This window comes from Colossoma macropomum, unplaced genomic scaffold, assembly GCF_904425465.1.
Source record: "Colossoma macropomum unplaced genomic scaffold, Colossoma_macropomum, whole genome shotgun sequence".
Taxonomy (NCBI): domain Eukaryota; kingdom Metazoa; phylum Chordata; class Actinopteri; order Characiformes; family Serrasalmidae; genus Colossoma; species Colossoma macropomum.
Window position 1 is genome coordinate 22576899 of NW_023494800.1, and position 24116 is coordinate 22601014.

Consider the following 24116-nt stretch of genomic DNA (forward strand, 5'->3'; position numbering starts at 1 on the left):
AAAGCAAATATAAGCACTTTTTGAGTTTGTGCTTGTAAAACAGTAATTATATAAACAGGATGTTTCTGTAAGTCTGAGGAGGCCTACAGATACTCTTTCAGTCACCAGTATGAAAAACAAGCTCAGTAATCATCATAATTAATATCGTTATTCTTTCATTCAGTTAAAAAGTAAATAAATGACTATCCACATTTTAAAGTTTTGTGCAGATCTGAACCATTTCAGCATCTTATGATGAGGAACGCCACCCCACCAGCCTACGTGCTAAGCGACATGTTTCAGGAACAAGTTGGTGACGTAGAGACGTCAGGAGGACGTATCATGAATATTCATCACCCTCATGAATATTAACGAACGGCTCGTGATTTTGTAAGCGGTCACGTTGCTCTGCGGTACCAGAACGGCAGACTAGCAGCAGCTGCGCATCTTCTCCATCCACAATCTCTAGCTTCCGTACTTCAACTAGGTAAGTTAATACAATTACACACTGTAAATACAACTGTATATTACATTGGTTGATTAGCTAACAGTATTTGCGCATTTTAAGTCTTATAGTTTGAATGGAAATGTTACACGTTGTCATATTATACTGAGAAAAGTAGATTTGGGCCTAACGTTACAGGAGGCACGTTTTGCGGTAATATAACCGAATTATTCGACAGGTGGTTTAGCCTGACATCTTAAAACCCTCACTAACCTAGCTATCATACGGCAACCAAGAAGGTCATTTATGTTGAAGAACGGAGCTTGTAACTACATTATATAAATTGAGTTCGTAAAACGAGGCTAGGGTTTTCTATTCGCCAGGTTTTTGTTCGTATTTTCCCGTTCCACCTTAAACGGTGCAGCAGTTACAGTCTGGCCTCCGGCTGCTGCACCATTTAAGATGGAACGGGAAAACTCGAACAAAAACTCGGCGAATAGGAAACAGACTAAAGCTTCGAGTTCGTGCAGAAATGAGGTGTGCTGGACGGTAGTTTAGCAGACCCTCAGGCAGCGGAAAGTGGAGCAGCATCATGAAAATGTCGCCGTCCTCATCACTGACAACCTTGAACACGAGTTAGGACATTCTCCTCCTCCTCTTCCGCATTGTGGGCTAGAGGACAGGAAAGATAAAGACGTAGCGTTGAAAACGGTTCAGACACGTTTTATATCCTCACTCCTAACGGAGATGCGAGGTTCTTCGTCTGCGGTTAGTGTCTACATCGTGGATGCGGAGGTTGATGCTCATTCAGGACTGTGTGGCCGTCTGCACGTAGGCACCTCAGCCGCAGAGCTGGTTAGCTTAGCTTCACCGGAAAAAGCTGCTGCTAGTCGGGTTGACTCATCGCCTCACGCCTTTTTCTTGGGTTATAAAACGGGAAATAAAATAGGGACAGGCCTTGAGACATACATCCACGAATGTACAGCCACTGTGTAGGTTACGTTAAGAGGATTATCCGCATACAGCCCACATTATTTGGTGAAACGTTTAATATCAAAATTATACGATGAGAACCAGAAGAACCTGGAATGTATGGCAAAAAAATACCTTTGAAAAACAGAATAACCTAAACATAAGGGCATATTAGTCCACGAACACATCAGTTAATACATGAAACGCCAAATAAATAAATAAATAAATAAATAAATAAATAATTCTGATCTACACGATGGAGAAGCTCTGCTTTTCTCTCTGCTATGAACTGAGGAAGGACGTACAAGGGCAACATCAGCAGCGCGTCCTAGGAACGCCGCCGCCTTTGGCCAGATCATTAACGGCCTCTGCGCCCCTGTAACGCATCTCGGTTGCGAACGCTACCCGCGTTTGATGACGACATGCAATGTTTACGTGCTGAAGGCGCTCTCCTATTGGTCTGGGTGCGGATGACGTTGCTGGTACTGTTCATGTTGCTGTGGGTTAAAGGCAATAAGCCTCTGATCCAGTCTCGACGACTGAGTTTCCTCTGGTCTTTTCTCAGAGGACTGTCATGTTCTTTTCGGCCATATTCTCAATGTCATTCAGTACTGACCTGTCCGATCTCTTATCTCCCAGAAACCACCTGGATGACAGTCTGTTGTCCCTTGAAACATTACCACATCAGTGGTGTCTAATCCTCAGCCCTCTGACTGCAAATGCTCAGTGTGTAGTAGCCTGCTTCCTGTCAGATCCTTTTCTGGCACGCCCCAGCCGTGGTGGCCTTGCTCTGATGGACGCGACAGGTACATGAGTGGGAGGTGGCTGGCTGCTGGCATGACGCAGTGCAGATCAGCAGACGTTGTTGAAGACAGGATGCAGACGGAGTCATTATACTGGGCTCCCACTTTAGAGTCTCTTAGAGGGCTTGCCCACATGAAGATGTCTGTGCAGAGAACAAAGTACTAAACAGCTAGTGACTAGGTTTGAGATTCTATTATAGTATAACTATGAATATAATGTTCAGGGATGCCCCAGTGTGGGAATTCTGGGTCTTTTGATATTTTATCATGCGCGTATCCGTCGATGCAGATACATAAATGTTTATAAAATGTAGAATTTGGGCCTAGATCCATCCGCATTAGCATTACAGAGAAATATAACATCTATTTCTGTTGGTTTGCTTATGCAGTACACTGAATAAAACGAAAAGAAGGAATATTAGCATAGTAGTCCAGCATCACCTAATATGTCCTGAAATACTAGGTTAATGTATTTGTCAAATGTAAATAGCTGTCCAGTGCTGATTTATTTATTTATTTTTTCCTGCCAATACTGATATGAACCTGATATCAGTGTGCATCCTTAGAGCTCTAGATCCTTGTAGAGCCTTCTGTGGTCTTTAAAGCATCATGTTCTCCTTGAACGTGCTGCAGCAGTCTGAGCTGCCGCATTCTAGCTGCAAGAAACCGTATCCAATTTGTAGGACATTTTTAAAAATAATTAACACTAGGCTTTGTTCATTTACAACATGTCTAATCTCATTGAAATATCTCAAGAATCCACACATGCAGCAATGGTCTTCTCAGCATATTACGTTTTTATGGAAATCATCTGCATTTAAGCACATGTCATGGGATGGTAGTTGACCTCCTGATGTCCTTCTCAGGGGCCTACGTGCTCAAGGGGTTGTCTCGCAAGCCTGCAGTCAGCAGGTATCCGCATCTTGCTATTTTTAGCTCAGGCTCCAGCATCATGGCGCTGGACAATCATCCTCCTTGGCCGTAACATCTGTGAGCCACGTGACCAAGCAAAAAACAGGCTAACTGGGAACTGCAGTGTAAATTGCAGCATCCAGTCTAATAAATACTTTTAAGTGTTTTACCTAAACACATCTCATTTATTTCTCTAATCCAATTTTTATTATTTTTTTCCTTTGATTATTTAAATTAGAATGGCTGGAGCGCTTAAAGCATAACTACATCTCATCATGACTCATCAAAGTGTGCTTTGCTGTTGTAGAACCCTTTTCATTGTTTCCGTTTACTAAGCCAGTCCTTTTAAGTTAGATTTGGGGCTGGAAAGCTTGACGTGTAACTACTAGGCCTTCCGTAATGTAATAATGACACTGGATGCTGGTCATGAATTCTTAATGATGCTAAGTCTGCACCTTTAAATAAACAGCCTTTTTTTGCAACCATAATATTTCCTTGCATGTAATTTTGTCTATATCTACTGTAGGCCCCCTGATTGCTTGTATAGCCTATAGGCCATACGTGCATGAAGCTATAGAGGAACGTGAGTGAGGCGCATTGATCTCAAAGCTCTAAGCCTTGGATTAACCTGAACACACAGTGTGAATCACCCTGATACACTGCCAGTCTCTGGCTCGATTGTGAGCATGCCAGGACTAGTTTTTCTCTTTCAGGCTACAGATCCTAACATACTTGGTCTCCAGTCATCAGAGTTGCTGCTTTAAACATAGGATAAAAAAAAACAATAATAATTAATAATAATAATAATAATAACAATGTTTTGTTGAACTGTAATCTTTCTTTAATATAATCCTGATGAGTTCTGAGTGTTTGTCCTACTTAGCTCATAATTTGATACTGTTACACTTGTAGAATTGAAATATACTATTTATAATATTTGCATCTTATTGCAATGCTTGTATTTTAATTTCATTTTTCCATCTTTTTTTTTTAATCTGTAAAGTGTTGAAATTGTATTTAACACTGTAGAGCAGCTTTAAATCTCTTGTGAAATTCAAATAAGGGTGGAATTTTCCAAGGTTCATAACATAACTATGATCATGATGTGGTAGAGGGATTATTCATAGTGATACTGTGTGCAGTGTCATGATGATTGTGCTTTGAGGTTATTGGGACACCCAGATCTGCATGAAATTTCCCCATTGTTTCTAACTGCATGTTGCACAAGTATCCTCATTCATTTGGTGAGAAGTATGCAAATACTCAACACTGTCAACGTATATGTTGGTCATATTTGTGGTCAGTCCCCTGCTGTACTGCATTTCCCCAAGATTTTTTCAATCAGAATTTCTAACACAGATCACTTTTGAAGAGTCAGTAGAAACATAAGCCCTGCCTAAATTCACTACAAATACAGACACAAATCAGACTAAATTATCTAATCTAATCTGCTTAATAACAAAATAAGAAGACTTTGAAACCACTTGTGAAGTTTGCAAAAAGAGACGTTTGAGTGAAGTAACTGACCGTGGTCCTGAAATGTAGAGTTGTAAAATAGAAATGGTTAAAAAAAAGCAGAATATTTTTTTTTCTAGGATGAAAGGCTTTAGCAGGATGTTACCACTAGTGGATCGGTAGCATTGAGACTAACAGCTTTAAAGTTGGGAAGCCAAAGGGAAAGAATTAAAATACAAGAAAAATGTATGTTATGGGCCCCTTACAAAGCTGTTGACCTCAGTGCTACAAAACAGTTGGAACAGAGGTGGCCTAGATGTGCTCCTTTACATCCCTAGTGTATGGTGGTGATAAATGAGGTGGTAGGTTGCCTAGGCTCCGGGCTTGTTTTTCAGTGGAAACTTCCATTGGTGAGCTGAGCCAATGAGGTGTAGCCTCTGACAAAGCCTGTACTGCACATGAGCTAAGCATGCTCTTAATGCTGATGGGAATATAAGATGCCCCCTACTGGCCCAGCTGGGGGGAAAAACAGTGGCCTATAAAACAACAGAGACTGCAGATATATAGTGGAGTATTGAGGAGGGGAAGAGGGTTGGATCTGTTTGTTCATATACGAGCTGTTTTGCCATTGTGTTGTACTGGAGCAACTGTAGTGAGGTGTTGGTTTACAATGCTGGTTAATTATGTTGACATTTTATTTTATTTTTTTTTCTGTGCTGACCATGGCAGCCTGGTGTTACTCACACAACACGCTAGCCAGTCTGTACCGGTTTTGTCTTGTTCTAGTGGTTGTGGGGGAGGGAGGGAAGCAGTCGACAGCGTAAAAGTGAGGGTAGTCTGCATGCAAAGAAAAGGAGATTTGTTGTTGGATTTCCATCCAAAGAGCAGGACATGGACTAAATACCTTAGACAGTTTAAAATTTGGATACTAGAAAAGTGCAGGTTTTTAGAATGAGGCTGATAAAGAAAGACTTCAGCAGAGCTTTGCAACAGAGTACCTAGTTTCTTAGAACCTTCAATCTGGTAAATGTAAGATGTATAAGGGATTTAACTTGGTACAAATGACATAAGATTTACAATGGGTGTAAATTTGCCTTTGTGTGGTTCTTAAGTAAAGGACATGTATACAGTATGTACAGTTGAAGTGCATAGTGGGAATATATTTAGAAAACTAGAGCTGGACACTGTCCTCAGCACACTGACCAGAGAGCAGAGGTAATGAGCACTGACAGCAAAGTTTAGACAAGCATAATTACATAATCTTGCTGTCTCTGTCAGTTCATCTCCCTGGTGACCAGTATTAGGGCAGCGAGCTGAAAATGGCCCTCTAGCCACACTTCAGCTGTGGTTACGTAATCCAGCTTTTGTTGTCGGCTATGCAGAACCATTGGAGGAATTTTAACCATAGTTTTATTGATACCCTGACACATTTTGGATAGCTCTAGTCAGCAGCTGAGTGCTGGGGATGGTAATTTCTTAAGTGGCTTAGTCTGAATTTTTAGGCCTCGGTTATTTATGCTGTGTGGATTTCCAGTGCAAAAATTTGGCCTGGTTCACCTCTTGTCCTGTATATACTACATAGCCATGCAGGGCCATACAACGATGGTGAAATCCAAGAACTGCAGTTTAGGTTCCTCAAAAGCCATGTAGCTGCCAGACAGCCTCTTGGAGTGCCCTTCTTTCAGGTTTGATGGAAATAAATGAATTTTGTAGTTATGGGAGTGTAACCATAGCCTCTCCTCTTTCATTTGGGTTGTTTTTTGAGCAGCAGGCATCATGACGCACCAGTACCCCGCCCTGACTCCTGAGCAGAAAAAGGAGCTGCAGGAGATCGCCCAGCGCATCGTCGCCCCCGGCAAAGGCATCCTCGCTGCTGATGAGTCCACAGGTTAGAATGAGTATATGAATATTTAGCCATTTTGGGACACAGAAGTGTTATGGGTGTAAATCTCTGACTTCACAGTTCAGTTACAGTTCATTAGGAAGTGATACAGTGCATTAATGTCAAATTTCATCTCCATTCATTATGGAAAGTCCTTATTAGCTTCAGTGAACAATATATAGTGTATGACTATGATATGTGATGGGGCTTTTCCTATATAAATGAATACGTAGTAGGATGAATAGTGGATCACTGTACACTTTTAGGATAGAGAGGAAAGCTATAGGATGAACACATGGCTTTATCTCCCTTCACATTTACTTAGATTTAAACAGTTTCTGCACCTTTTTATGAATCTTTGGCTTCATAACATGATATTGTATGAACAGGCAGCATGGCCAAGCGCCTGAACCCCATTGGCGTTGAGAACACTGAGGAGAACCGCCGTCTGTACCGCCAGCTTCTCTTCTCCGCTGACGAACGCATCGACAAGTGCATCGGTGGAGTCATCTTCTTCCATGAGACACTGTACCAGAACGCAGATGATGGCACGCCCTTCGTCAAGATGATCAAGGACAGGGGCATTGTTGTAGGCATCAAGGTAAGGGGATCTCAGATAACATATCCACACAAATTAAACCTTCTATGTCCAGCAAAAGCACCATCTCATTGTTCTCTGCAGTTTTATGGCCAGTGTTGGTGGTTTGTGTAGGTTTTCTATGTGTGTATTCACATAAGCCCTGTAGCTGTCAGCGCATATATAAATACCACAGCCAGTGCAGGATTAGGATTATGTGCTCAGTTAAATGAAGCAGGTGTCCTTTCATGTACACCCTCGTAGATGGCAAACCAGATGTTTTGCCCACCCCCCCACGTGTCCCACATGAGTCACGAGTATTTAGGACATTACACACATCTAGCTTTCTGATTCCATTTTGGTTCTCTGCCTAACAGGTCGACAAAGGTGTTGTCCCTCTGGCAGGAACCAATGGCGAGACCACAACACAGGGTGAGTACATTATCCACTAGTTAAGCCTAGTGCAGATATAGTAAAAGAAACAGATAATTTAATTATTTGACTCATTTCCCATCATAATGTTGATTATTCTGTTTTGTCTCTGATGAATAAATAAAGTAAATATTTAGTAGACAGTCAAAAATCATGTGTATGTGTTTGTAGGACTGGATGGCCTGTCAGAACGCTGTGCTCAGTACAAGAAGGACGGTGCTGACTTTGCTAAGTGGCGCAGTGTGCTGAAGATCAGCGAGACCACACCTTCAGAGTTGGCCATCAAAGAGAATGCCAACGTTCTGGCCCGCTATGCCAGCATCTGCCAGCAGGTGAGCTCTAAAACCCTTCCCACTCTGCTTCAAAGCCCTTTTTGAGCTGGATTAGTTAGCAGTTTCTGTAATAATATTTTTAAGGAAGTGGACTGGATTTTCTCAGATTACCACAGACACCCTAGACTCAAACGTCATATGTTGTTTTGCTTAAATGATAGCACCTCCTTAGGTAAAATTTATCCTTCTTGAACTAGGCTAAAGGCAGCAAAGGTAATTGTCAAATTAGTGTACGAATTATATGTAATGTTCTCTTCATTGTTCTCTTTAGAATGGAATTGTGCCCATTGTGGAGCCAGAGATCCTGCCTGATGGTGATCATGACCTTAAGCGCTGCCAGTATGTTACAGAGAAGGTAGATATTTAGCAACCTCTTACCATGTCTAGTGTCTGTCATTATTTATTTTTCATTTTCATTTTTTTTTTGTATGTATATGTAATTCATTTATGTAATTAATTTCTTTCTTTTTTAATTATGAGCTTGAATCTGAATCATAGATCTCATTCACTGAATCTCAATCTCTAATCCACCCATTGATGTGTTTCGTCTGTGCTGTAGGTCCTTGCTGCCTGCTACAAGGCTCTCTCTGACCACCACGTCTACCTGGAGGGCACACTGCTCAAACCCAACATGGTGACAGCAGGACACTCCTGCCCCACCAAATTCTCCAGTGAGGAAATTGCCATGGCAACAGTCACCGCCCTGCGCCGCACCGTACCTCCTGCAGTCCCAGGTTAATGGATTGCACTGCTGATGGTTGTAGTAATGAAGTGTTTTCAGACCCAAGCCCTGTTTCATTTTCACCCAAAACAATACTAACAGATCTACATTTCACCTACAAATGGAGCTTATATGAAAGCTAGCAATGACCCCAGGAGGATCGTGCTTTTATTCGTACAGTAATGCTTCTCAATAGGATAATGCTTTCACTCATTGTTAGCAACAGTGAGATTGAAACTTTAAATAGCCCATAGTGCAGTAGCATGTGGTATCTGGAATGCTCTGTAGCTACTGTTGACATTTTTGTCAATTATGCTTTTGCTTGAAGGCAGAGCTAAAGTGGCTGGATTGATATTTTAATTCAGGAGTGACCTTCCTGTCCGGAGGACAGAGTGAAGAGGAGGCGTCCATCAATCTGAATGCTATTAACACCTGCCCTCTCCCCAAGCCCTGGGCCCTCACCTTCTCCTATGGCCGTGCCCTGCAGGCCTCCGCCCTCGGTGCCTGGCGTGGAGCCAGGGACAACGAGAAGGCCGCCACCGAAGAGTTCATCAAGCGTGCTGAGGTCAGTTATTCAAATCCTGCCTGACATTCAAAACCCATAACCACACAGAGGTCCATTGTTATTAGGGGTGTACTACTGACATTACAACAGATGCATTAGATTGTGATTCATTCTTCAGTCCGATGGGTCTTAAATTTCATCGCTATTTTATTATATTATGATTATTTTTAAAATGCCACTTAAATCACAAATGTGATTTGGAGGAACTGTTTACTACATAGTAGAATATAGACAATAAAAACAAAACACCAAGCTTTTTTGCATAACTTACATTTGAAAAAAGGTAAGAATTATTTAGCCAAAAAATGAGCACATACTTTATTTAATATTATTATAATCAATTCTGATAGTTTAAATCAGTTGGATTAACACCTTCAGGTCAATATTTTTTTACAATGCATTGATATTTTACAGCCTAAATTTACAGGTAATGGTTAATTGGCAAAATGGTTACCTCTGATTAGTGTCTGATTGCTGACATACTGCTGAGATGGGTAGCTGAAGAAAACAATGCTCAAGGGACAACTAAATGGACAACTACTTATTTAGCTGTTATGAAGTGAAGTGTTTTGTTTCTCCAGCTTACAAATCGGTAACATTTATTACCTTTTTTCTCTCCCACAGGCTAATGGCCTGGCCGCCCAGGGTAAGTACGTGTCCAGCGGAACCGGCGGAGCTGCAGCACAGTCTCTGTACGTGGCCAACCACGCCTACTAAAGCATCCCCCACCGCCCTCCTACTCCAGCTACCGCCGACCAATAGTATCTTCCACCACTGCTACCCTCCATGTCACCGACCAATCACAGGCCTGCGCTGTCGTCTGTACTTTTAGGGTTGTCATTGCAATGTTCCTTTAGTCTGTCTATTTAAAATTGATTGAAAAGAAGAAGAAGATCGGAAAGCAAGGAACGGAGAGCTTAAAGGGCATTTGAGAGGGTCTGAAAGGGCTCTCTAATATTGTTGGAGTTGCTAAATAAAATGAATTGGTTATATAACCATTGTTAAAGTGGTCATCATGCTGTATTTAAAAAACGGTATTGCCTTTACGGCCAAATATTAACAACTGTAAGTCGTATATTTTTGAAAACCTTACTTTTTTTTCAGTATAAGTGTTCAGTTCGGGCACGCTTCCCCAGCTTGTGTAGTTTTTATGGCTGAGTTAGAAGTTCCATTAAGTTCCATTAAGTTCCATTCCCGTAAAGTGCAGCCACAGCCTCTCCAGTTGATGTGTTGTGTGGTCTCATTTGTTCATGCTATGCAGACTTCGTGTCTCATTAGCATTGCTTGATGAGAGTACCATGAATGCTAACCAGGAGCAAAACAATCAGTCTGATCCTACAGAGAGAGGGAGATGGAGGGAGTGAGGTGTATAGGTCAGTACACATGAAAAGACAAATGCACAGCCTCACAACGGTTTTAACAAATGATCAACTTACACCGAACACTGAGGAACATTTAACTCAATGTTCGATTCTCATCTGTTGTAGTGATGAGCGTTTTGGGTTGTGTGCAGCTACTGTATGATTAAGCATAGAATACTAACTATATTGGTTTGAAAGACATGAACAATTATGCGGTTAAATGTGCTATTCTGTGTATTCTGCTTAAGTGTACTATGCTCTCCCTCTATCTTAGTGGCACAGTGGTGCAGGGACCTTGGAGACAATGAAAATTCCAGTGTAACATAGACAATGTAATGTAAAATGTAATTCCTTGGCTTAACTCGGTGGCACGGACCAAACGTTGAAACTTTTTAGGGGGGAGCATAGTCACGCCTGAGTCAGATAAACTGTGACGTCATTGTGTCGTTGTTCTCTTAAGCACTTGGTGTGTCAGATTAGAAAAAACTCTAAAATAAAAAGATTAAAATCCCCACGTGGCTCAGATGCTTTTCATTTTGATGAACAATCCACTTTGCAAACTTACCATTAAAGTCTTTGAACAAATAGTTCCCAGTGTTTCATACGCATGACTCATCATTCCGAACTTCCTGCCATGGTTATCATAGACCACACAGACAGACCCTGGCCATTCAGAGGGTGGATACGGGATCTTTGCTTATGTACATGGGGTTCATTTTTATTTATTTATTTATTTTACCTTATTCTACTTAGTAAACAAGTTCTCATTGCCACAACTGATTGTGTTCCTAAAGAGTGCATTGAAGATGTGAAGGTGCTCCCTCAGCTCTTCCATAACAACTGAGAGTACGTATATTAGTATCTTAGCAGAAGAAAGAGTAAATTGAACCGGAAGTTAATTTTAACGGGTTCCTAAAGATGCAAATTAAGTATAATTTGCTTATGTTAGATTTTATTTGTTAATAATTGTGCCACAAAAGTTTTTGGGGCAAAGGTTTAAAAAATTAAGCATTTTTTTTACTCCAATTGAAATTTGACGTAATTCCATAATAATGTAGTTTACATCCAGGTCCAGTCTATACTACACAGTAGCCTATACAACCGCAAACATAAAACTGTTCATCGTATCACTGGGTTATTATGTGAGTTATGATCGAACAATTTAGCGAAAATGTTAAAATAAATCTGTATAAAACCAAAACTAGTCTACTTACCTTTTAACTTCACAGTTATTCTGTTCGCGTCACTTGGGCGAAATTACCAGGTATGAGAGGGAGGGATACACACTGGAGGAAAGCAGTGACGTATGTAAACGCATCACTACCAACGACATTCAAATAAGCATGAAGTAATAAAATAGTCCCAGTTGATTTATAACATCACATGCGGTTTGCTCTTTATCAGGTCTCGTTAGAAGATGGAAGTAACAGCTGCTTTGGGAGAATATTGTGCCGCTGAATTATTAGTATATTAGAGCTTCTGAAAGCAAGTAGCTTTTTTCATTCTGCTCGTGTTGAAGTCTATCTGAGGTACGTTTTCTGAGATAAACCCCTGGACTGTTCTTTTCACCAATCTCTTCAGTTTCACCGAGGACGTCCAGGAATGACAGTCAAATGAATGATGAAAGTTTTCGAACTACTGTCGAACTTTTTATTTTTATTAAATCATTCACATGTTGGCCGAACCTAAATGTTTCTACTAATTTCTAGCTACTTTAGGGCTGCCTTATAGACACAAAAGACTCGATTCTCCAATTCTAAGCATTTGTGAATCGAGAGTCGACTCCGAAGCTTTAGACTCGATTCCACACAGAAATGTTCAAGTTTCTGTTTTAATTGCTTAGACCAGGGGGTCTTCCACAAAGCTGGATTTTTCATTTAGCCAGATAACTTAAGCCCAAAGATAAAGATTGTCCAATAGAAATGTCCCTCAGCTCTTTTCCTATTGGACAAGCTTGACTTTGGATTTAGGTTCTCTGGCCAAATGGCAAAATTAGTAAGTACCCCCAGAAGTGTTAACACTTGTCTTGGAGGTAAAAGTGTTTGTGGTGAAAAATGAATGCAAAGCATTGCACAAATCAGGGAAGTAGGTAGGTTATAAACTGAGTTTCTAAAAAAGCTTTTATCTAATATGACACTGTTTCGTAACTATAAAGTCAGTCAGCTTTACTGTCATTTCTTGTCATCACAGATGTGTTGAGAAAGGAAATTGAGTTTCTCCAGGACTTGGTGCTACATTTAACATAGACCAACAGCAGATAAACACAGACAAACTAGACCAGCATCATACAATAAACTCTTCTGTACAATACACAATAACTGTACAACCATTCAGCACAGTACAATAGAGAAAACAGACCAGCTCTTGGTCCACAGCAACAATAATGGTTACATGGTTTTTTCTGATGAATAAATCTGCAGGCAAAGTACAGATTAGAGTGACCGTGCATGTGAAGTTTCACAGTAAAGTGACTATGTGTGAAAGGTAAAGTGCACCAGATGAAAGTGGGTAGTAAGGCTGAGGTAGCAGTTCAATGAGAATGTTTAAAGCCATCCATCAGGCAAATTCGTTTAGCAGTCTGACTGCCTATGAGAAGAAATTGTTCATGAGTCTTGGCTCTGGTGATCTGCAACCTTCATAATGCACGTTTTCCTTTTACACCTTTTGGTGTAGATGTCCTTAATGGCTGGGAAGTTTAACCAAGTGTTGGACAGGACAGTCTTCACTACCTGCTGCAGTGCTTTCCTGTCTGAGATGGAGCAGTTTCCACACCAGTCCGTGATGCTGCAGATCAGGATGCTCTCTATGATGACTTTCTTCACTAAAGATGAGGTGTTCAAGCACCAGGAGAGATTGTCAGTGATGTGCAATCCCAGGAACTGTGCATTCCACCAATGTACTGCTGATGTGCAGAGCAGTCTGAGACATATGTGCCCTTCTGTAGTCTGTAATCGTTTGTCTTGTCCTCAAAAATACATTAAAAAAAAAACATAAAGCTTATATAGAATAAAAATATGTGTGTTCTCTTGTTGAGTGAGAGTGTAGGGGTTAGGAGGGTGACTTTCTGGCATGTCCTTTTCCATGTCCTTACAAGCCAGATAGATTGGCTGCATTTTCCTAAGCTTATTTATCTGCTGTTATCTTTCCAGATTGTCTTGATAGGATCAATAAGACCATATAATTAAAGTGACATTGTGTCCCTGAAGAACAACCAGCATGTGAAGTTAGTACATCAAGATCCTTTAAGAGACTGTCATTCATACCATCAGCAATAATGGTGTATTGTGTACTTAACATTGTGTATTTAATTTTGCGAAAGCTCATTTCCTGTCTAGATTTTTGGAATTGAGAATACAGAATAATATTGTGTTGAATCAACTCGTGGAATCGATTCCTTCACTTCTAATCGGAGTCGACTCCATAATTAATGGAATCGAACAGCTCTAGAAAAGGCGCTTTTAAATCAAACACGAGCTGTCCTGTCGAGGCTTCCGTACATCAACAGCTCCGGCCCTTCAGTGCTCTGATTGGCCAGAGCGCTGCGTCAGGGTGAAACGCGGTAGTAGTTTCCTGCAGCAATGGCAGCGATCGAGATAGGCGAGTCACTTATACTCGATTTCTTCTCTCAGCTGTACTTGTGGTTTTAGTTTCAGTGAATTGTTGTGTTCCTGCTCTTGTCTTTCATATGGACCTGTTTCTAAATTAGCTGTAGAAGGGAGAACGTTTCTAGTTTACGATCTAACCAGCACGCAGTCGAGAGTCTTTCAGTGTTTGTGGTTGTTAGAGATGAGAGCTGGGTGGGTTAATCAGTCTGAAACATGGGGGATTCAGATATGTTCATTCATATTCCTTATTCCTGTATGTGTGTACTTCCCTCATGTTGACAAGCCTCCCTGTTTTATCCACTGCGGCTCTGAGATAGGTTTGATATTTTTGAATACAGAAAAGCAGCGAGGGAGATATGCTGCCCTGGCCATAGCCGCTGTGGTCATCGTGCTTGGCATCCCCCTATGGTGGAAGACCACCGAAACATACCGAGCCTGGCTCCCCTTTTCACAAATCAGTGAGCTCGACTCTTTACAGGTAACTTCCATTTATGCCCCTTTCATGTTTTCATGTACACTCAGGTGCCAGTTTGGTACACCTTCACTACATGTCCAAAAGGATTTAGACACTTCTTCTAATTGGTAAATTTAGCTGCCCCCATTTCTGACATGGGCCTTTTATTAAGCACACATAGAAAAGCATTTCCAGTGGAATAGGGGCACTGGAGCAGCTGCATATGAGACTAAGATCACCATGCCCAATACTGCACATGCACATTTTATTAGCTCCCCTTCTGCCCTATCCGTCAATGGAATTGAACTACTATAGGACCACAACTGGCCAGATGTTATTTTGGTGGTGGACTGTTCTCAGCACAGCAGTGACACCAACATGATAGTCGCATGTTAATGGGTGATCATATCATCCACATCAGTAGTACCATGTTTGTGTCACTGCAGTGCTAGGAATGGTTCATCAAATGGAGCATGGTGACCGATGGGCTACAGTCAGTAATTGTAACCTGTGTGCACCTGTATGGTAGGTATACTTGATCAAACAGACAATAAGTGTAGCTACAAAGGTAGATGTACCTGTTTATTGATTTTGAAATCTGTGAGTGTGTATGTGTGGTGTTTGTGGTTTGTGTCTGAAGCTTCAGTTAAGCGTTGAGGTAGAGGTGGTCTTCTCTCGAGGAACGCTTAGTCCAGAGCAGCAGAAGAAGGTTCCACTCAGTCAAACCAGACAACAAGAGCACCAAGTAGATGGTAAGAGTTTTCTTCTGCTTCTCTACAAAAAAAAAAAGCAGGACAACACGCTCACCCTCTCTTGTTTTCTCTGCCTTAGCTAAGACAGCGCTGCAGTACAGATATGAAACTAAGTATCGCACTGCTACCATCATGGAAGAAGATGCTCTGAACCAGCCCAGTGCTCAAGGTTAGTCATTTTTCTGTGTTTAATGAGTGATCTTGTATGATGGCAAATGTGCCTGCATTCATGCTTGACTTTCTTTTCGCAGAGGCTGATCTCTCCCTGCACATGCTTAGTGAGAGTGCTTGTGGCTCTGTGGTTGTTTATATCATCCCTGAGACCTCCACACTGCTCCCAGCGGTAAGACACATGCATACACTCATCCAGGGGTTAAATTGGGGTTTAGTAGACGAGGGAGCCATCTCCAAATCAAGGTTTTGGCCAAGGTTTTGGCCATGGCCACCCCAGTCCTCTGATCTAAACTCCATAGAAAATCTGTGGAACAAGCTGAAGAGGAGAGTCCACAAGTCTGGAGAGATTCTGTATGCAGGAATGGTCTCAGATGCCTTGCCATGTGTTCTCCAGTCTCATTAAGCATTACTCAGAGCTGTTATCTTTCCAGAAGGAGGCTGCGCAAAGTATTAAATGAAGGGGTGCCAACAAATGTGGCACACATAGATTTGAGAAAACTATGTATTTAATAGTAAGTTTTTGGATTTACTTTCAATCATCATACTTCAAATAAAGGTTAGATTTTTGTTCAAATTTTGAATGAAAATCAACCACCTAAGTGTTGGCCCTATCATCAGGAGATCACAAGTGTGACCCCTGGTGATGCTACAGCCATCTGTGACCGGGAGTCCAAGACAGCACAGTTGGCTTCGCTTTCTCTGAGTGGGTTCATTGGCCCTCTGCTCCATCACCCAGCGCGATAGTAGTCAGCACAGGCATCTGTTAGCTGACATAACAGAACTGGCAGTTAGCGTTCTCCTCTAAGCGCATTCAGATGTCCATTGATGTTGCATTAGAAGCAGTTTGAAAATATGCAGCGGCTGGCTTCACATGACTTGGTGGAAGCTTGTGTTTGCCTTCTCCCTCCTAGCACTGGTGGTATCATGAGATGGGAGGGGGTGCTAACAAGGAGGTGGGATTGGATACAATATATATTGGAGAGGAAATGGCTATAGTAGTGTAGTAGCTATATCAGTATATATCATTGGTTCCAGACCATCATTCTGTCAGTCTGTTTGTCAGGATATTTCCACAAAATCCAAAGAGTGATGTTCTCAAATTGTGTAAAAAAAAATTAAGAACATATTTCCAAAAATGGAGATACAAGGTTTTGTTCCGACAGTGATGACATCATTAGCTATATGCTGTGCATACAGGCAAAGGTCAGTGTAAATTACATAATTACACAAGCTGGCTATTAAATATAAAAATACTCCATTCACATTTTTTCCATTCATTACTGAGATACATTAGATTTAACATTAGATTTTAGATCAGTGGTGGCATCCATCATGCTTGTGGTACTTTAGAATACCGAAGCCTTTTGCCCTAATTTGTGAAGATACAATTGTTAAAAATAACAGACTGCTTCCTCTTTTCATTAAGGATGTGAAGGTATATGTTGGGCAGCGGCGCACTGCCCTGCTGCGTGCCGCTCCGTTTGAAAGCACTGCTGGCCTGAAAGAGGTCCTGTCCACTCTGGAGCCTCAGGTGAAGCAAGTGGTCGACACCATGTCCTTCAGCCATCACGACATCCTGGCTGCCCTGAGCGACCGCATCCGTGTCGGCCAGGTCAGCAAGGAGAGTCTGGCCGACAGCATGAGGGCCATAAAGTCCAGTCCAGGTTATATATCTGTTTTATTCTTATTTTCGTCCACTGTTGTGTCTTAAAGGGGAACTGAGTTTTCTGCATTTGTCTATAATTCAATTGTAAGATGTAAACAAAGTCACTCATATTGGTTAAATGTGAAATAGTCTGTTCTAAAGAACAGGTCTAGAGTCAGGGTTGTTCACAGTGGTTGTCATAGGAACCAGACATCCAGATCAATTAATGCCTCTAAAAGCTACTTTACAGAAAGTTATTACTGTAATTGATAATGGAAACTTATGCCTGAATTCTGAGATATTGTTTAATTGACACGATGATGTGTTCATATAAATACGTTAACGTTAAAACATTGTCAGTCGCACCCCGTCTGTCTCCCTTTTTGATGTCTTTTTTCTGACCCTTAGGTTATGAAATCACCTTCAGTCTCCTGAACCCTGACCCAAAGTCGCACAGCCTACACTGGGACATTGAGGGTGCTGTTAATAGCTACATCCAGCCTCTCCTGGACAAACTGAACCCAATAGCTAACTTATCAGTGGACTCACAGGTTGTTAAGAATAATTTTTTTTTTGGTAGGGCAAATTTCCTGAGAATTGTGCTGCTTTCCAGCTGCTGTCTGTCATCAACAAGTATCTACCGTTTTTTTCTTCAGATCCTGTACTATGCAGTGTTGGGGGTCAACCCTCGTTTTGATAACAGCGTGTCAGCCTACACGCTCAATGCAGACAGCCTGGCACACGTCATCAATCCTGTGGAGGCCAGACTTGGTGAGGATGATGTTTTGACTTTAAACATATCAACATTAACTTTTACACATAAGAAATTTATCATCCACATTAATGGCTCTGGAAACTAAAGGCTAATGTGTTGTTTATTCCTGCACCTTTAAAGAATCTTGAAACCAACATCATCTCAAAATGAGTTAATGTCCCTGGTCTTAATAAGTATGACTTATCATTTAAAAGACAAAATCCCTGTTTTCAATGTTCAATTTGATTGAGTAATGTTTTTACCACCCCCCTCTTCCTCATCCACCTATCATTGAGCAAAACACTGACCTAGCTCAGATTTCTGATTGGCATTGGTTTTACATAAAGCCATTTCTTATGTATTTCACCACTTTATTGAAACTGAAAAGAACAGCATGATAACTGGGTTTTGTATCATGTGTAGGCTCCAATGCTGCATCTTCAAACCCTGTGCTGAACTTCCTCCTGTATGTGCCTGATGCCCAACACTCTCCTCTCTTTATTAGAGACCACAGCAAGAGGGAGGTTCCCTCCAACTCCTTCCACAGCCCACGCTGGGGGGGAATCATGGTACAGTCCACTAACGCAGGGTTGTCAAACCTCCTGTAAGGGCATAGCCATTTAGAGTCTAGTGTTTCCATCTAACAGGCCTTAAAAATGCCCCGCTACTTTGTAAATGAGTTCAGTCGGGGGTGTTAAATAAGGTAAAGTTTAACACTAAACTCTATAGTGCTGAGACCGTCTAGGGTGGGAGTGTGGCTTATCTTAATGTGTATTCTAAAAGAATAGATGGGCCTTGTTTACAGGCCACACTTCTACTGCATAATGATTAGAGTGACTTCATTATACTTCTGATCTTTTAGGTGTACAATGTGAATGACATGTATGGGCCTGAGGCTGAATTTCCTGTGGATATCAACATCAACATGAGCAAAGTAATGGGGGTCTTCTTGGCACAGTTAAGGTATGCAGTTGGCTGATGGAGTTAGTGCTAAAGAGCTTTTTCAGAAAGCTCTGCATAATTAAATGGTTGAGATGTAAGCAAAGTAATTCAGAGTGGTTTGGTGTGAAATATTCTGTTCTAAAGAAACTTGCAGAGTCAGAATTGTTCACAGTGGTGGAGATAGGAACCAGACGTCTGAACCTTTTAATGCCTCTAAAAGCAAACAAAGTTATTATGTGGCTATGGGGACACTGCCTGGTGCCTTAGACGTTGCTTTAAAATAGTTATGAGATAAAGTGCAGCAACATGCAACAGCAGTTTTTTTGCAGGAAATGACATCATTATATAATGCATTACATTGCAAAACTCAGTGTGATGGAACTTTTTTTCCATTTCTCATTTTACTGCTTGCAATTTATGTAAACACTCAATGAAAACAAAGCTATTGCTGGTTCTCTGGTCATTTTGAATGGTAAATGAAATGGCTATAGTTGCGTCGTAGACATCCTGAAACCTAGTTACTGTCACCACCACTGTAAAGAAATCCAAGTCAAAATTTTTGTACAATTCACATCAAACCACTCTAAAGGACTTTGTTTACATATCATGATTGCATTATGCAGATTTGTATTAAATCAGTGGAATTCTCCTTTAAACTTCATGCTCTTAACAAGTTAATGATGTTAGTGTTCAATTCAGTAGAGTCTGGCTGCAGACATGCACTCTCAGCCAGATGCACTCTCAGCCCCAGTGACGTCGTGTGCATGTGCACTCTCTGCCACAATAGCAGAAACAGCCCAACAGCACGTTAACTTTTGCCTGCTGCTGCTTAGTGATATCATCACTTAATCCATTTTTCATCCATTACACGGCTAGAGAGTTACAATTAATGTACCCCCCTGTTGAAATAATTAATAGAACCCATTAAAAGTGTCCTGGTGGTTTTCAGTAGTCGTTAATGGTATTCTGTGTTTTCCTGATGGGTTGATGTCACGGTGTAAAGGATTCTGATCATTTAATTAGGTGTTTTGTGACTGATTCCAGATAAATTTGATAATTTCCTAATGGCCTCTAACGGCAACCATCAAGCCATTTCACGTTAGGAAGCAAAACCATCAGGTTTTATTCCTAACGGCCCTGCAAACACAGCTACGTTGTGACAACATACTGTTTTCGTGCCCACAGCGTTGTCTGCTTGGTGCTGTCTACACTGTCACAACGCTGAAATGTAATTCCTCTTAAAGTTATGAACGTTGTCTGACAGTTTTCTAGGAGGTTGTGACGACGTTGACGAGACAGCAAAAGTAACTGTATGTTGTCACAACCTCCTAGAATCCTTAATAAGTTCTATTTTAATCAATATTACAGTTTTTAATAACCGGTTCTAATCGTCTTCAGCATGGCTTTCATTAGTTTCAGTAGCCTATTTGTTTTTTCTGTGAATAAACCCAACATTTAACTCTTATCGTCGTGGCAGGTTTTATTTTGAAAGTTTCCATATCTGATTACCTTATTATCAGTCTGGCAATGTTAATATACATTCAGTGTAACTCTTGTTGTCCAAACAGTACGTGATTCTCTGTTTTTCCTCATAAAACCGACAAAACACTGTCGTGGCAGAGCGTGCACTGACGTCATCAATAGGCTAGCAGTGAATGTAGGCTGAAAGTGCATGTCTGCAGCCAGACCCTTCTCGATCAATTGCCTACAGACAGTTTTCTAATATTGAACATTTCTCCCTCTTTCTCTCTTAGGCTGATGCTGGGTGTACAGAAGACTCAGCCTCCTCCTGGCTTTGTGCTGCAGAGTGCAGGCAGTGCAGGAGTGGCGGACTGGGAGCTGGACCGGTTGATGTGGAGCCGCAGTGTGGAGAACGTTGCAACGGCCAGCACCACCATCACCTCCCTCGCCCAACTGCTTGACCAGATCAGCAACATTGTCATCAATGACAATATCGCCCAGCAGGTGAGTAAATTGGTCAATTCATCATGAAATTTGACATAATGTAAAGGATAGCTGCTGTGCTCAAATGATGCAGAAAAACTAGAATCAGAAAAAACTGAGATTTTTTTCAAACAGTGGTGATGTATAGAATCTAACTTAATACTTCTCAAAATGCTTCTCATAAAAATTGCTAACAACTTAAACACTACTACAGTTTCTTTAGATAATTACGAATAATTGCATGCACTTACCCTTTTCTTGCAGTCTCATTAACATTAAAGTTCATTTGCACCAACATGACCTGGTACTGGATATACATAGTACTATATTCATGCTTCATATGCTCTAAGTATTTCGAGTAGATAGAGTAGATAGAGTAGATAGAGTAGATTTCAGTATGTAAGCAGTGCTTCTTGTTTGCAGGTTTCCAGTGCGGTGACATCGCTGCAGGCAGCCGTGGCTGAGCTGGAGGCTGGAAACTTGGCCTTTGCACTGCAGTACAGTAGGGAGGCCATTTTGGCTTCTGAGAGGGCGTTTTTTGATCCCTCTCTCTTGCATCTTTTATACTTTCCTGATGACCAGAAGTTTGCCATCTACATCCCTCTGTTCCTGCCTATGTGTGTGCCTATTGTGCTCTCACTGCTGAAGATTGCCAGTGAGATCAGACAAAGACGTGCAGACAAACTCGCCAAAAAAGACTGAAAGCTGCCAGAGAATTTGGTGTGTTGTGTACCTGTGACCATTAATTCTATGCACTGATTTTTTTTTTTCATTACAAGGTTATTCCTGGAAACAGTTTGTTCTCATTTCTCCACTGTCTCTCAAAAGTTAAAGGGGAATTCCAACAATTATTCAGAATTTCTACATTTCAATCACTGAGATGAAAACAGTCACTCTGAATGGTTTATGGAGTGCATTGTATGGAAACTTGGATTTCTTTAAAATGGAGGTCATAGGAACCAGGGGTCATTAACGTCTAATATAGCCATAACACAAATGTAGCTGTTTTATTTGCTATACAAAATGACAAGTGAACCTACACAGGTCTTCTGGGTTTTATATGTAATGTTGATGATGGTAAAATAATTCTGGGTGGGTATATTTTCTTTTGGGGTGTATTTTGCCTTAGAACACCCTGCATGTACCCTCCACCATACTTGTGTGTGTATATATATACATTTAAAATATACATTTTAGGCCAAAACCTTCTGAAAACTATAAAACAATTTTTTAGATGTCATGCAGCCATTTGATATAATAACTTTTTTGTGAGGGAGCTTTTAGAGGCATTAAACTCTTCAGACGTCTGGTTCTTATCACCACCGCTGTGAACAATTCTGACTCTGTAAGATTCTCTAGAAGAGCATTTCACACCAAACCACTCTGAACGACTTTGTTTATATCTCAATCATTTCATTATGCATAAGTTTTGAAAAATCAATGGAATTTATATCAGTCAGCCCATTCACACATTTTTAAATGTCTCTTATTTTATATGCTGCCTTTTGTTACAGTGTCATGTACTGACACAGGAAAACAGTCTGAAACTAAAGGAAAACACAAAATTGTCTAACAGATGAAATGAAATTTGCCAGAAGCCCCCTAGAAACACCCCATTAAGAAGCCCTTTGTAGAGTTATCTGTACCAGTACAGGCTTGACATGTACATCGATGTTAATATATCAGCAGTCGCACAACAGCATTGCTCATGCTTCCTGTATATTGACTGAGGCAGCTTCTGTGGTGAGGGAAGTTTTTTTTCATTTGATTAGAAGTAGTCAGTATTGCATGTCAGCCTTCAGTGTAGGGATCATTTAAGGATTTAATGAGAAGACAGGTTTGTGGAGAAAAACAACAGATTGTAGTTGAGTATTGTTAAAGAACAATAAGCAGACATCAAACTGAAAGGAGGAATTGCATCTGATTATGCATCATACATGGCGATGCCAGGGGTGGGTAGATTCTTGTTACATTTACTCAAGTACATGTACTTCAGTAAAACACTGACAAATGTGTACTCTGATGTGAGTATTTATACATAATACTTTTCAAGTATATTAACAAGAAAAGGAATCTAGTTTTTACTCAGTTCCATTTTTTTGCAATTTATGTGTAGTTATTCATTTCATTTTATGTTTTGTTGGTGACATCATCTGTACTGCTTTGTGAACGGTCACACCTCTGATTTTTTAGCATTTTATCTTAGACCAAAAGTCCCAAAAAGAAAAATATAAAGCCTAACAAAGTTTAGTCCTTGATAAATGCTGGATTTACTTAGTAGTTCCACTGCAGTTCTGTACATTACTTCTAAGTAGGTATCAGTACTTGTATTTGAGTATTGATTTAGGCTGGTCTACCCACCTCTTGTGATGCCACACTAATTGTGAAGGGAAAAATGCCATAATGTAACCTAAAGGTACTGTAGCTTCCTCAAAGATGAGAGAGACTGGTGATGGTGGCTTTCCCCATTAGGACAGGCTCTGTATTACTATTGCTTAACACGTTTTTATGTTTAATTACTCTGTCCGAATAACTGGAAAGAAAGTTTTTACTATAAAGCCTAGCACTTTTGGTTCGGTATGAAACCAGTTTTCTTGTAACTACTGATTTTTTTTTTCCTTTTACCCAATTTTGTGCAGGCTGAGATAATACAAAACTCTTTTGTTGTTAAAAATATTTATTATTTGTAAGGTTATGAATGAATAAAGAGAAAATTATACACAACGTGTGCATTGATTAAACAGCTGTAAATATTACACAGGTCTTTCTGCTCTGGTATGACTGGATATTTAGCATAAAACTAAACTTCCAAAGGCTTTCATACATCTTTTTTACTTTATGAATGCCATAATCATAGACATGGACTGGCGGTACTCGGATGGCGTCATTATGTAAATGTGAGGTCACAACGCGAAGCATCATTCAACCGTTAGTCCGGATTAGCATGAGAAAGAACGAGTTGAGTGTGTGTTGTTCTTTTCCTCTATGACCGTTACCTGTTAACGACTTTGACGTCACAATAGAATCTTAGCTACTTTCACAGTTCCGTTTAATTGCGATGATCGACTCGGATCATTCAGTCACTTTGATCTGATTGGAAATCTGCGTTTCGAATTTGCTCGTGACGTCACGACACAGGTTATGCGCAGCAATCTCACAACTATGATTGGTGGGAAAGTGGATCTAGTACGTGATGACGCAGAGAACGTGCGTCTCGCACTGTTTGGAAGCCTCTGTTAAAGGTTTTTAGCATCACTACTATTAAATGTTAGGGTGGGTGTTAGTGAAATACAAGTCTGCACAAATATAAATCTGTAGGTTAGAGATCTATACAAGACGATATACACTAGCGTTCAATAGTTTGGAATCACAATTTCAAATATAACGGATCAAGACATAAGATTTATAAA

The 24116-nt window shown here is 40.7% G+C and overlaps 2 protein-coding genes across 2 annotated transcripts; both read left to right on the forward strand.

Moving 5' to 3' along the window:
- Nucleotides 1–364: 364 nt before the first annotated feature.
- Nucleotides 365–10948, forward strand: aldocb (aldolase C, fructose-bisphosphate, b). Its single transcript, XM_036587688.1, has 9 exons — nt 365–466; nt 6335–6454; nt 6838–7049; nt 7403–7457; nt 7629–7789; nt 8061–8144; nt 8349–8523; nt 8876–9075; nt 9700–10948. The coding sequence occupies exons 2-9, from the start codon at nt 6343–6345 to the stop codon at nt 9790–9792; spliced, it is 1092 nt and encodes a 363-aa protein (XP_036443581.1). The 5' UTR covers nt 365–466; nt 6335–6342; the 3' UTR covers nt 9793–10948.
- Nucleotides 10949–13983: 3035 nt separating this feature from the next.
- pigs (phosphatidylinositol glycan anchor biosynthesis, class S) lies at nt 13984–23425 on the forward strand. Its single transcript, XM_036588711.1, has 12 exons — nt 13984–14033; nt 14380–14519; nt 15136–15247; nt 15327–15416; nt 15499–15590; nt 16848–17085; nt 17475–17617; nt 17723–17837; nt 18244–18389; nt 18683–18783; nt 20517–20727; nt 21130–23425. Exons 1-12 carry the CDS (start codon nt 14015–14017, stop codon nt 21406–21408), a joined length of 1686 nt encoding a protein of 561 aa, XP_036444604.1. The 5' UTR covers nt 13984–14014; the 3' UTR covers nt 21409–23425.
- The last annotated feature ends 691 nt before the right edge of the window (nt 23426–24116 follow it).

What these genes read in the sequence shown, in the direction of transcription:
- pigs (XM_036588711.1), top strand. An exon ending in ACAAGAGCACCAAGTAGATG is followed by an intron (nt 15,248 to 15,326) that starts GTAAGAGTTTTC and finishes TCTCTGCCTTAG; the next exon opens with CTAAGACAGCGCTGCAGTAC. An exon ending in TCCTGTGGAGGCCAGACTTG is followed by an intron (nt 17,838 to 18,243) that starts GTGAGGATGATG and finishes TATCATGTGTAG; the next exon opens with GCTCCAATGCTGCATCTTCA.
- aldocb (XM_036587688.1), top strand. Translation starts at nt 6,343, where the DNA reads ATGACGCACCAGTACCCCGCCCTGACTCCTGAGCAGAAAAAGGAGCTG. An exon ending in GCATTGTTGTAGGCATCAAG is followed by an intron (nt 7,050 to 7,402) that starts GTAAGGGGATCT and finishes TCTGCCTAACAG; the next exon opens with GTCGACAAAGGTGTTGTCCC. An exon ending in CGTACCTCCTGCAGTCCCAG is followed by an intron (nt 8,524 to 8,875) that starts GTTAATGGATTG and finishes ATTTTAATTCAG; the next exon opens with GAGTGACCTTCCTGTCCGGA.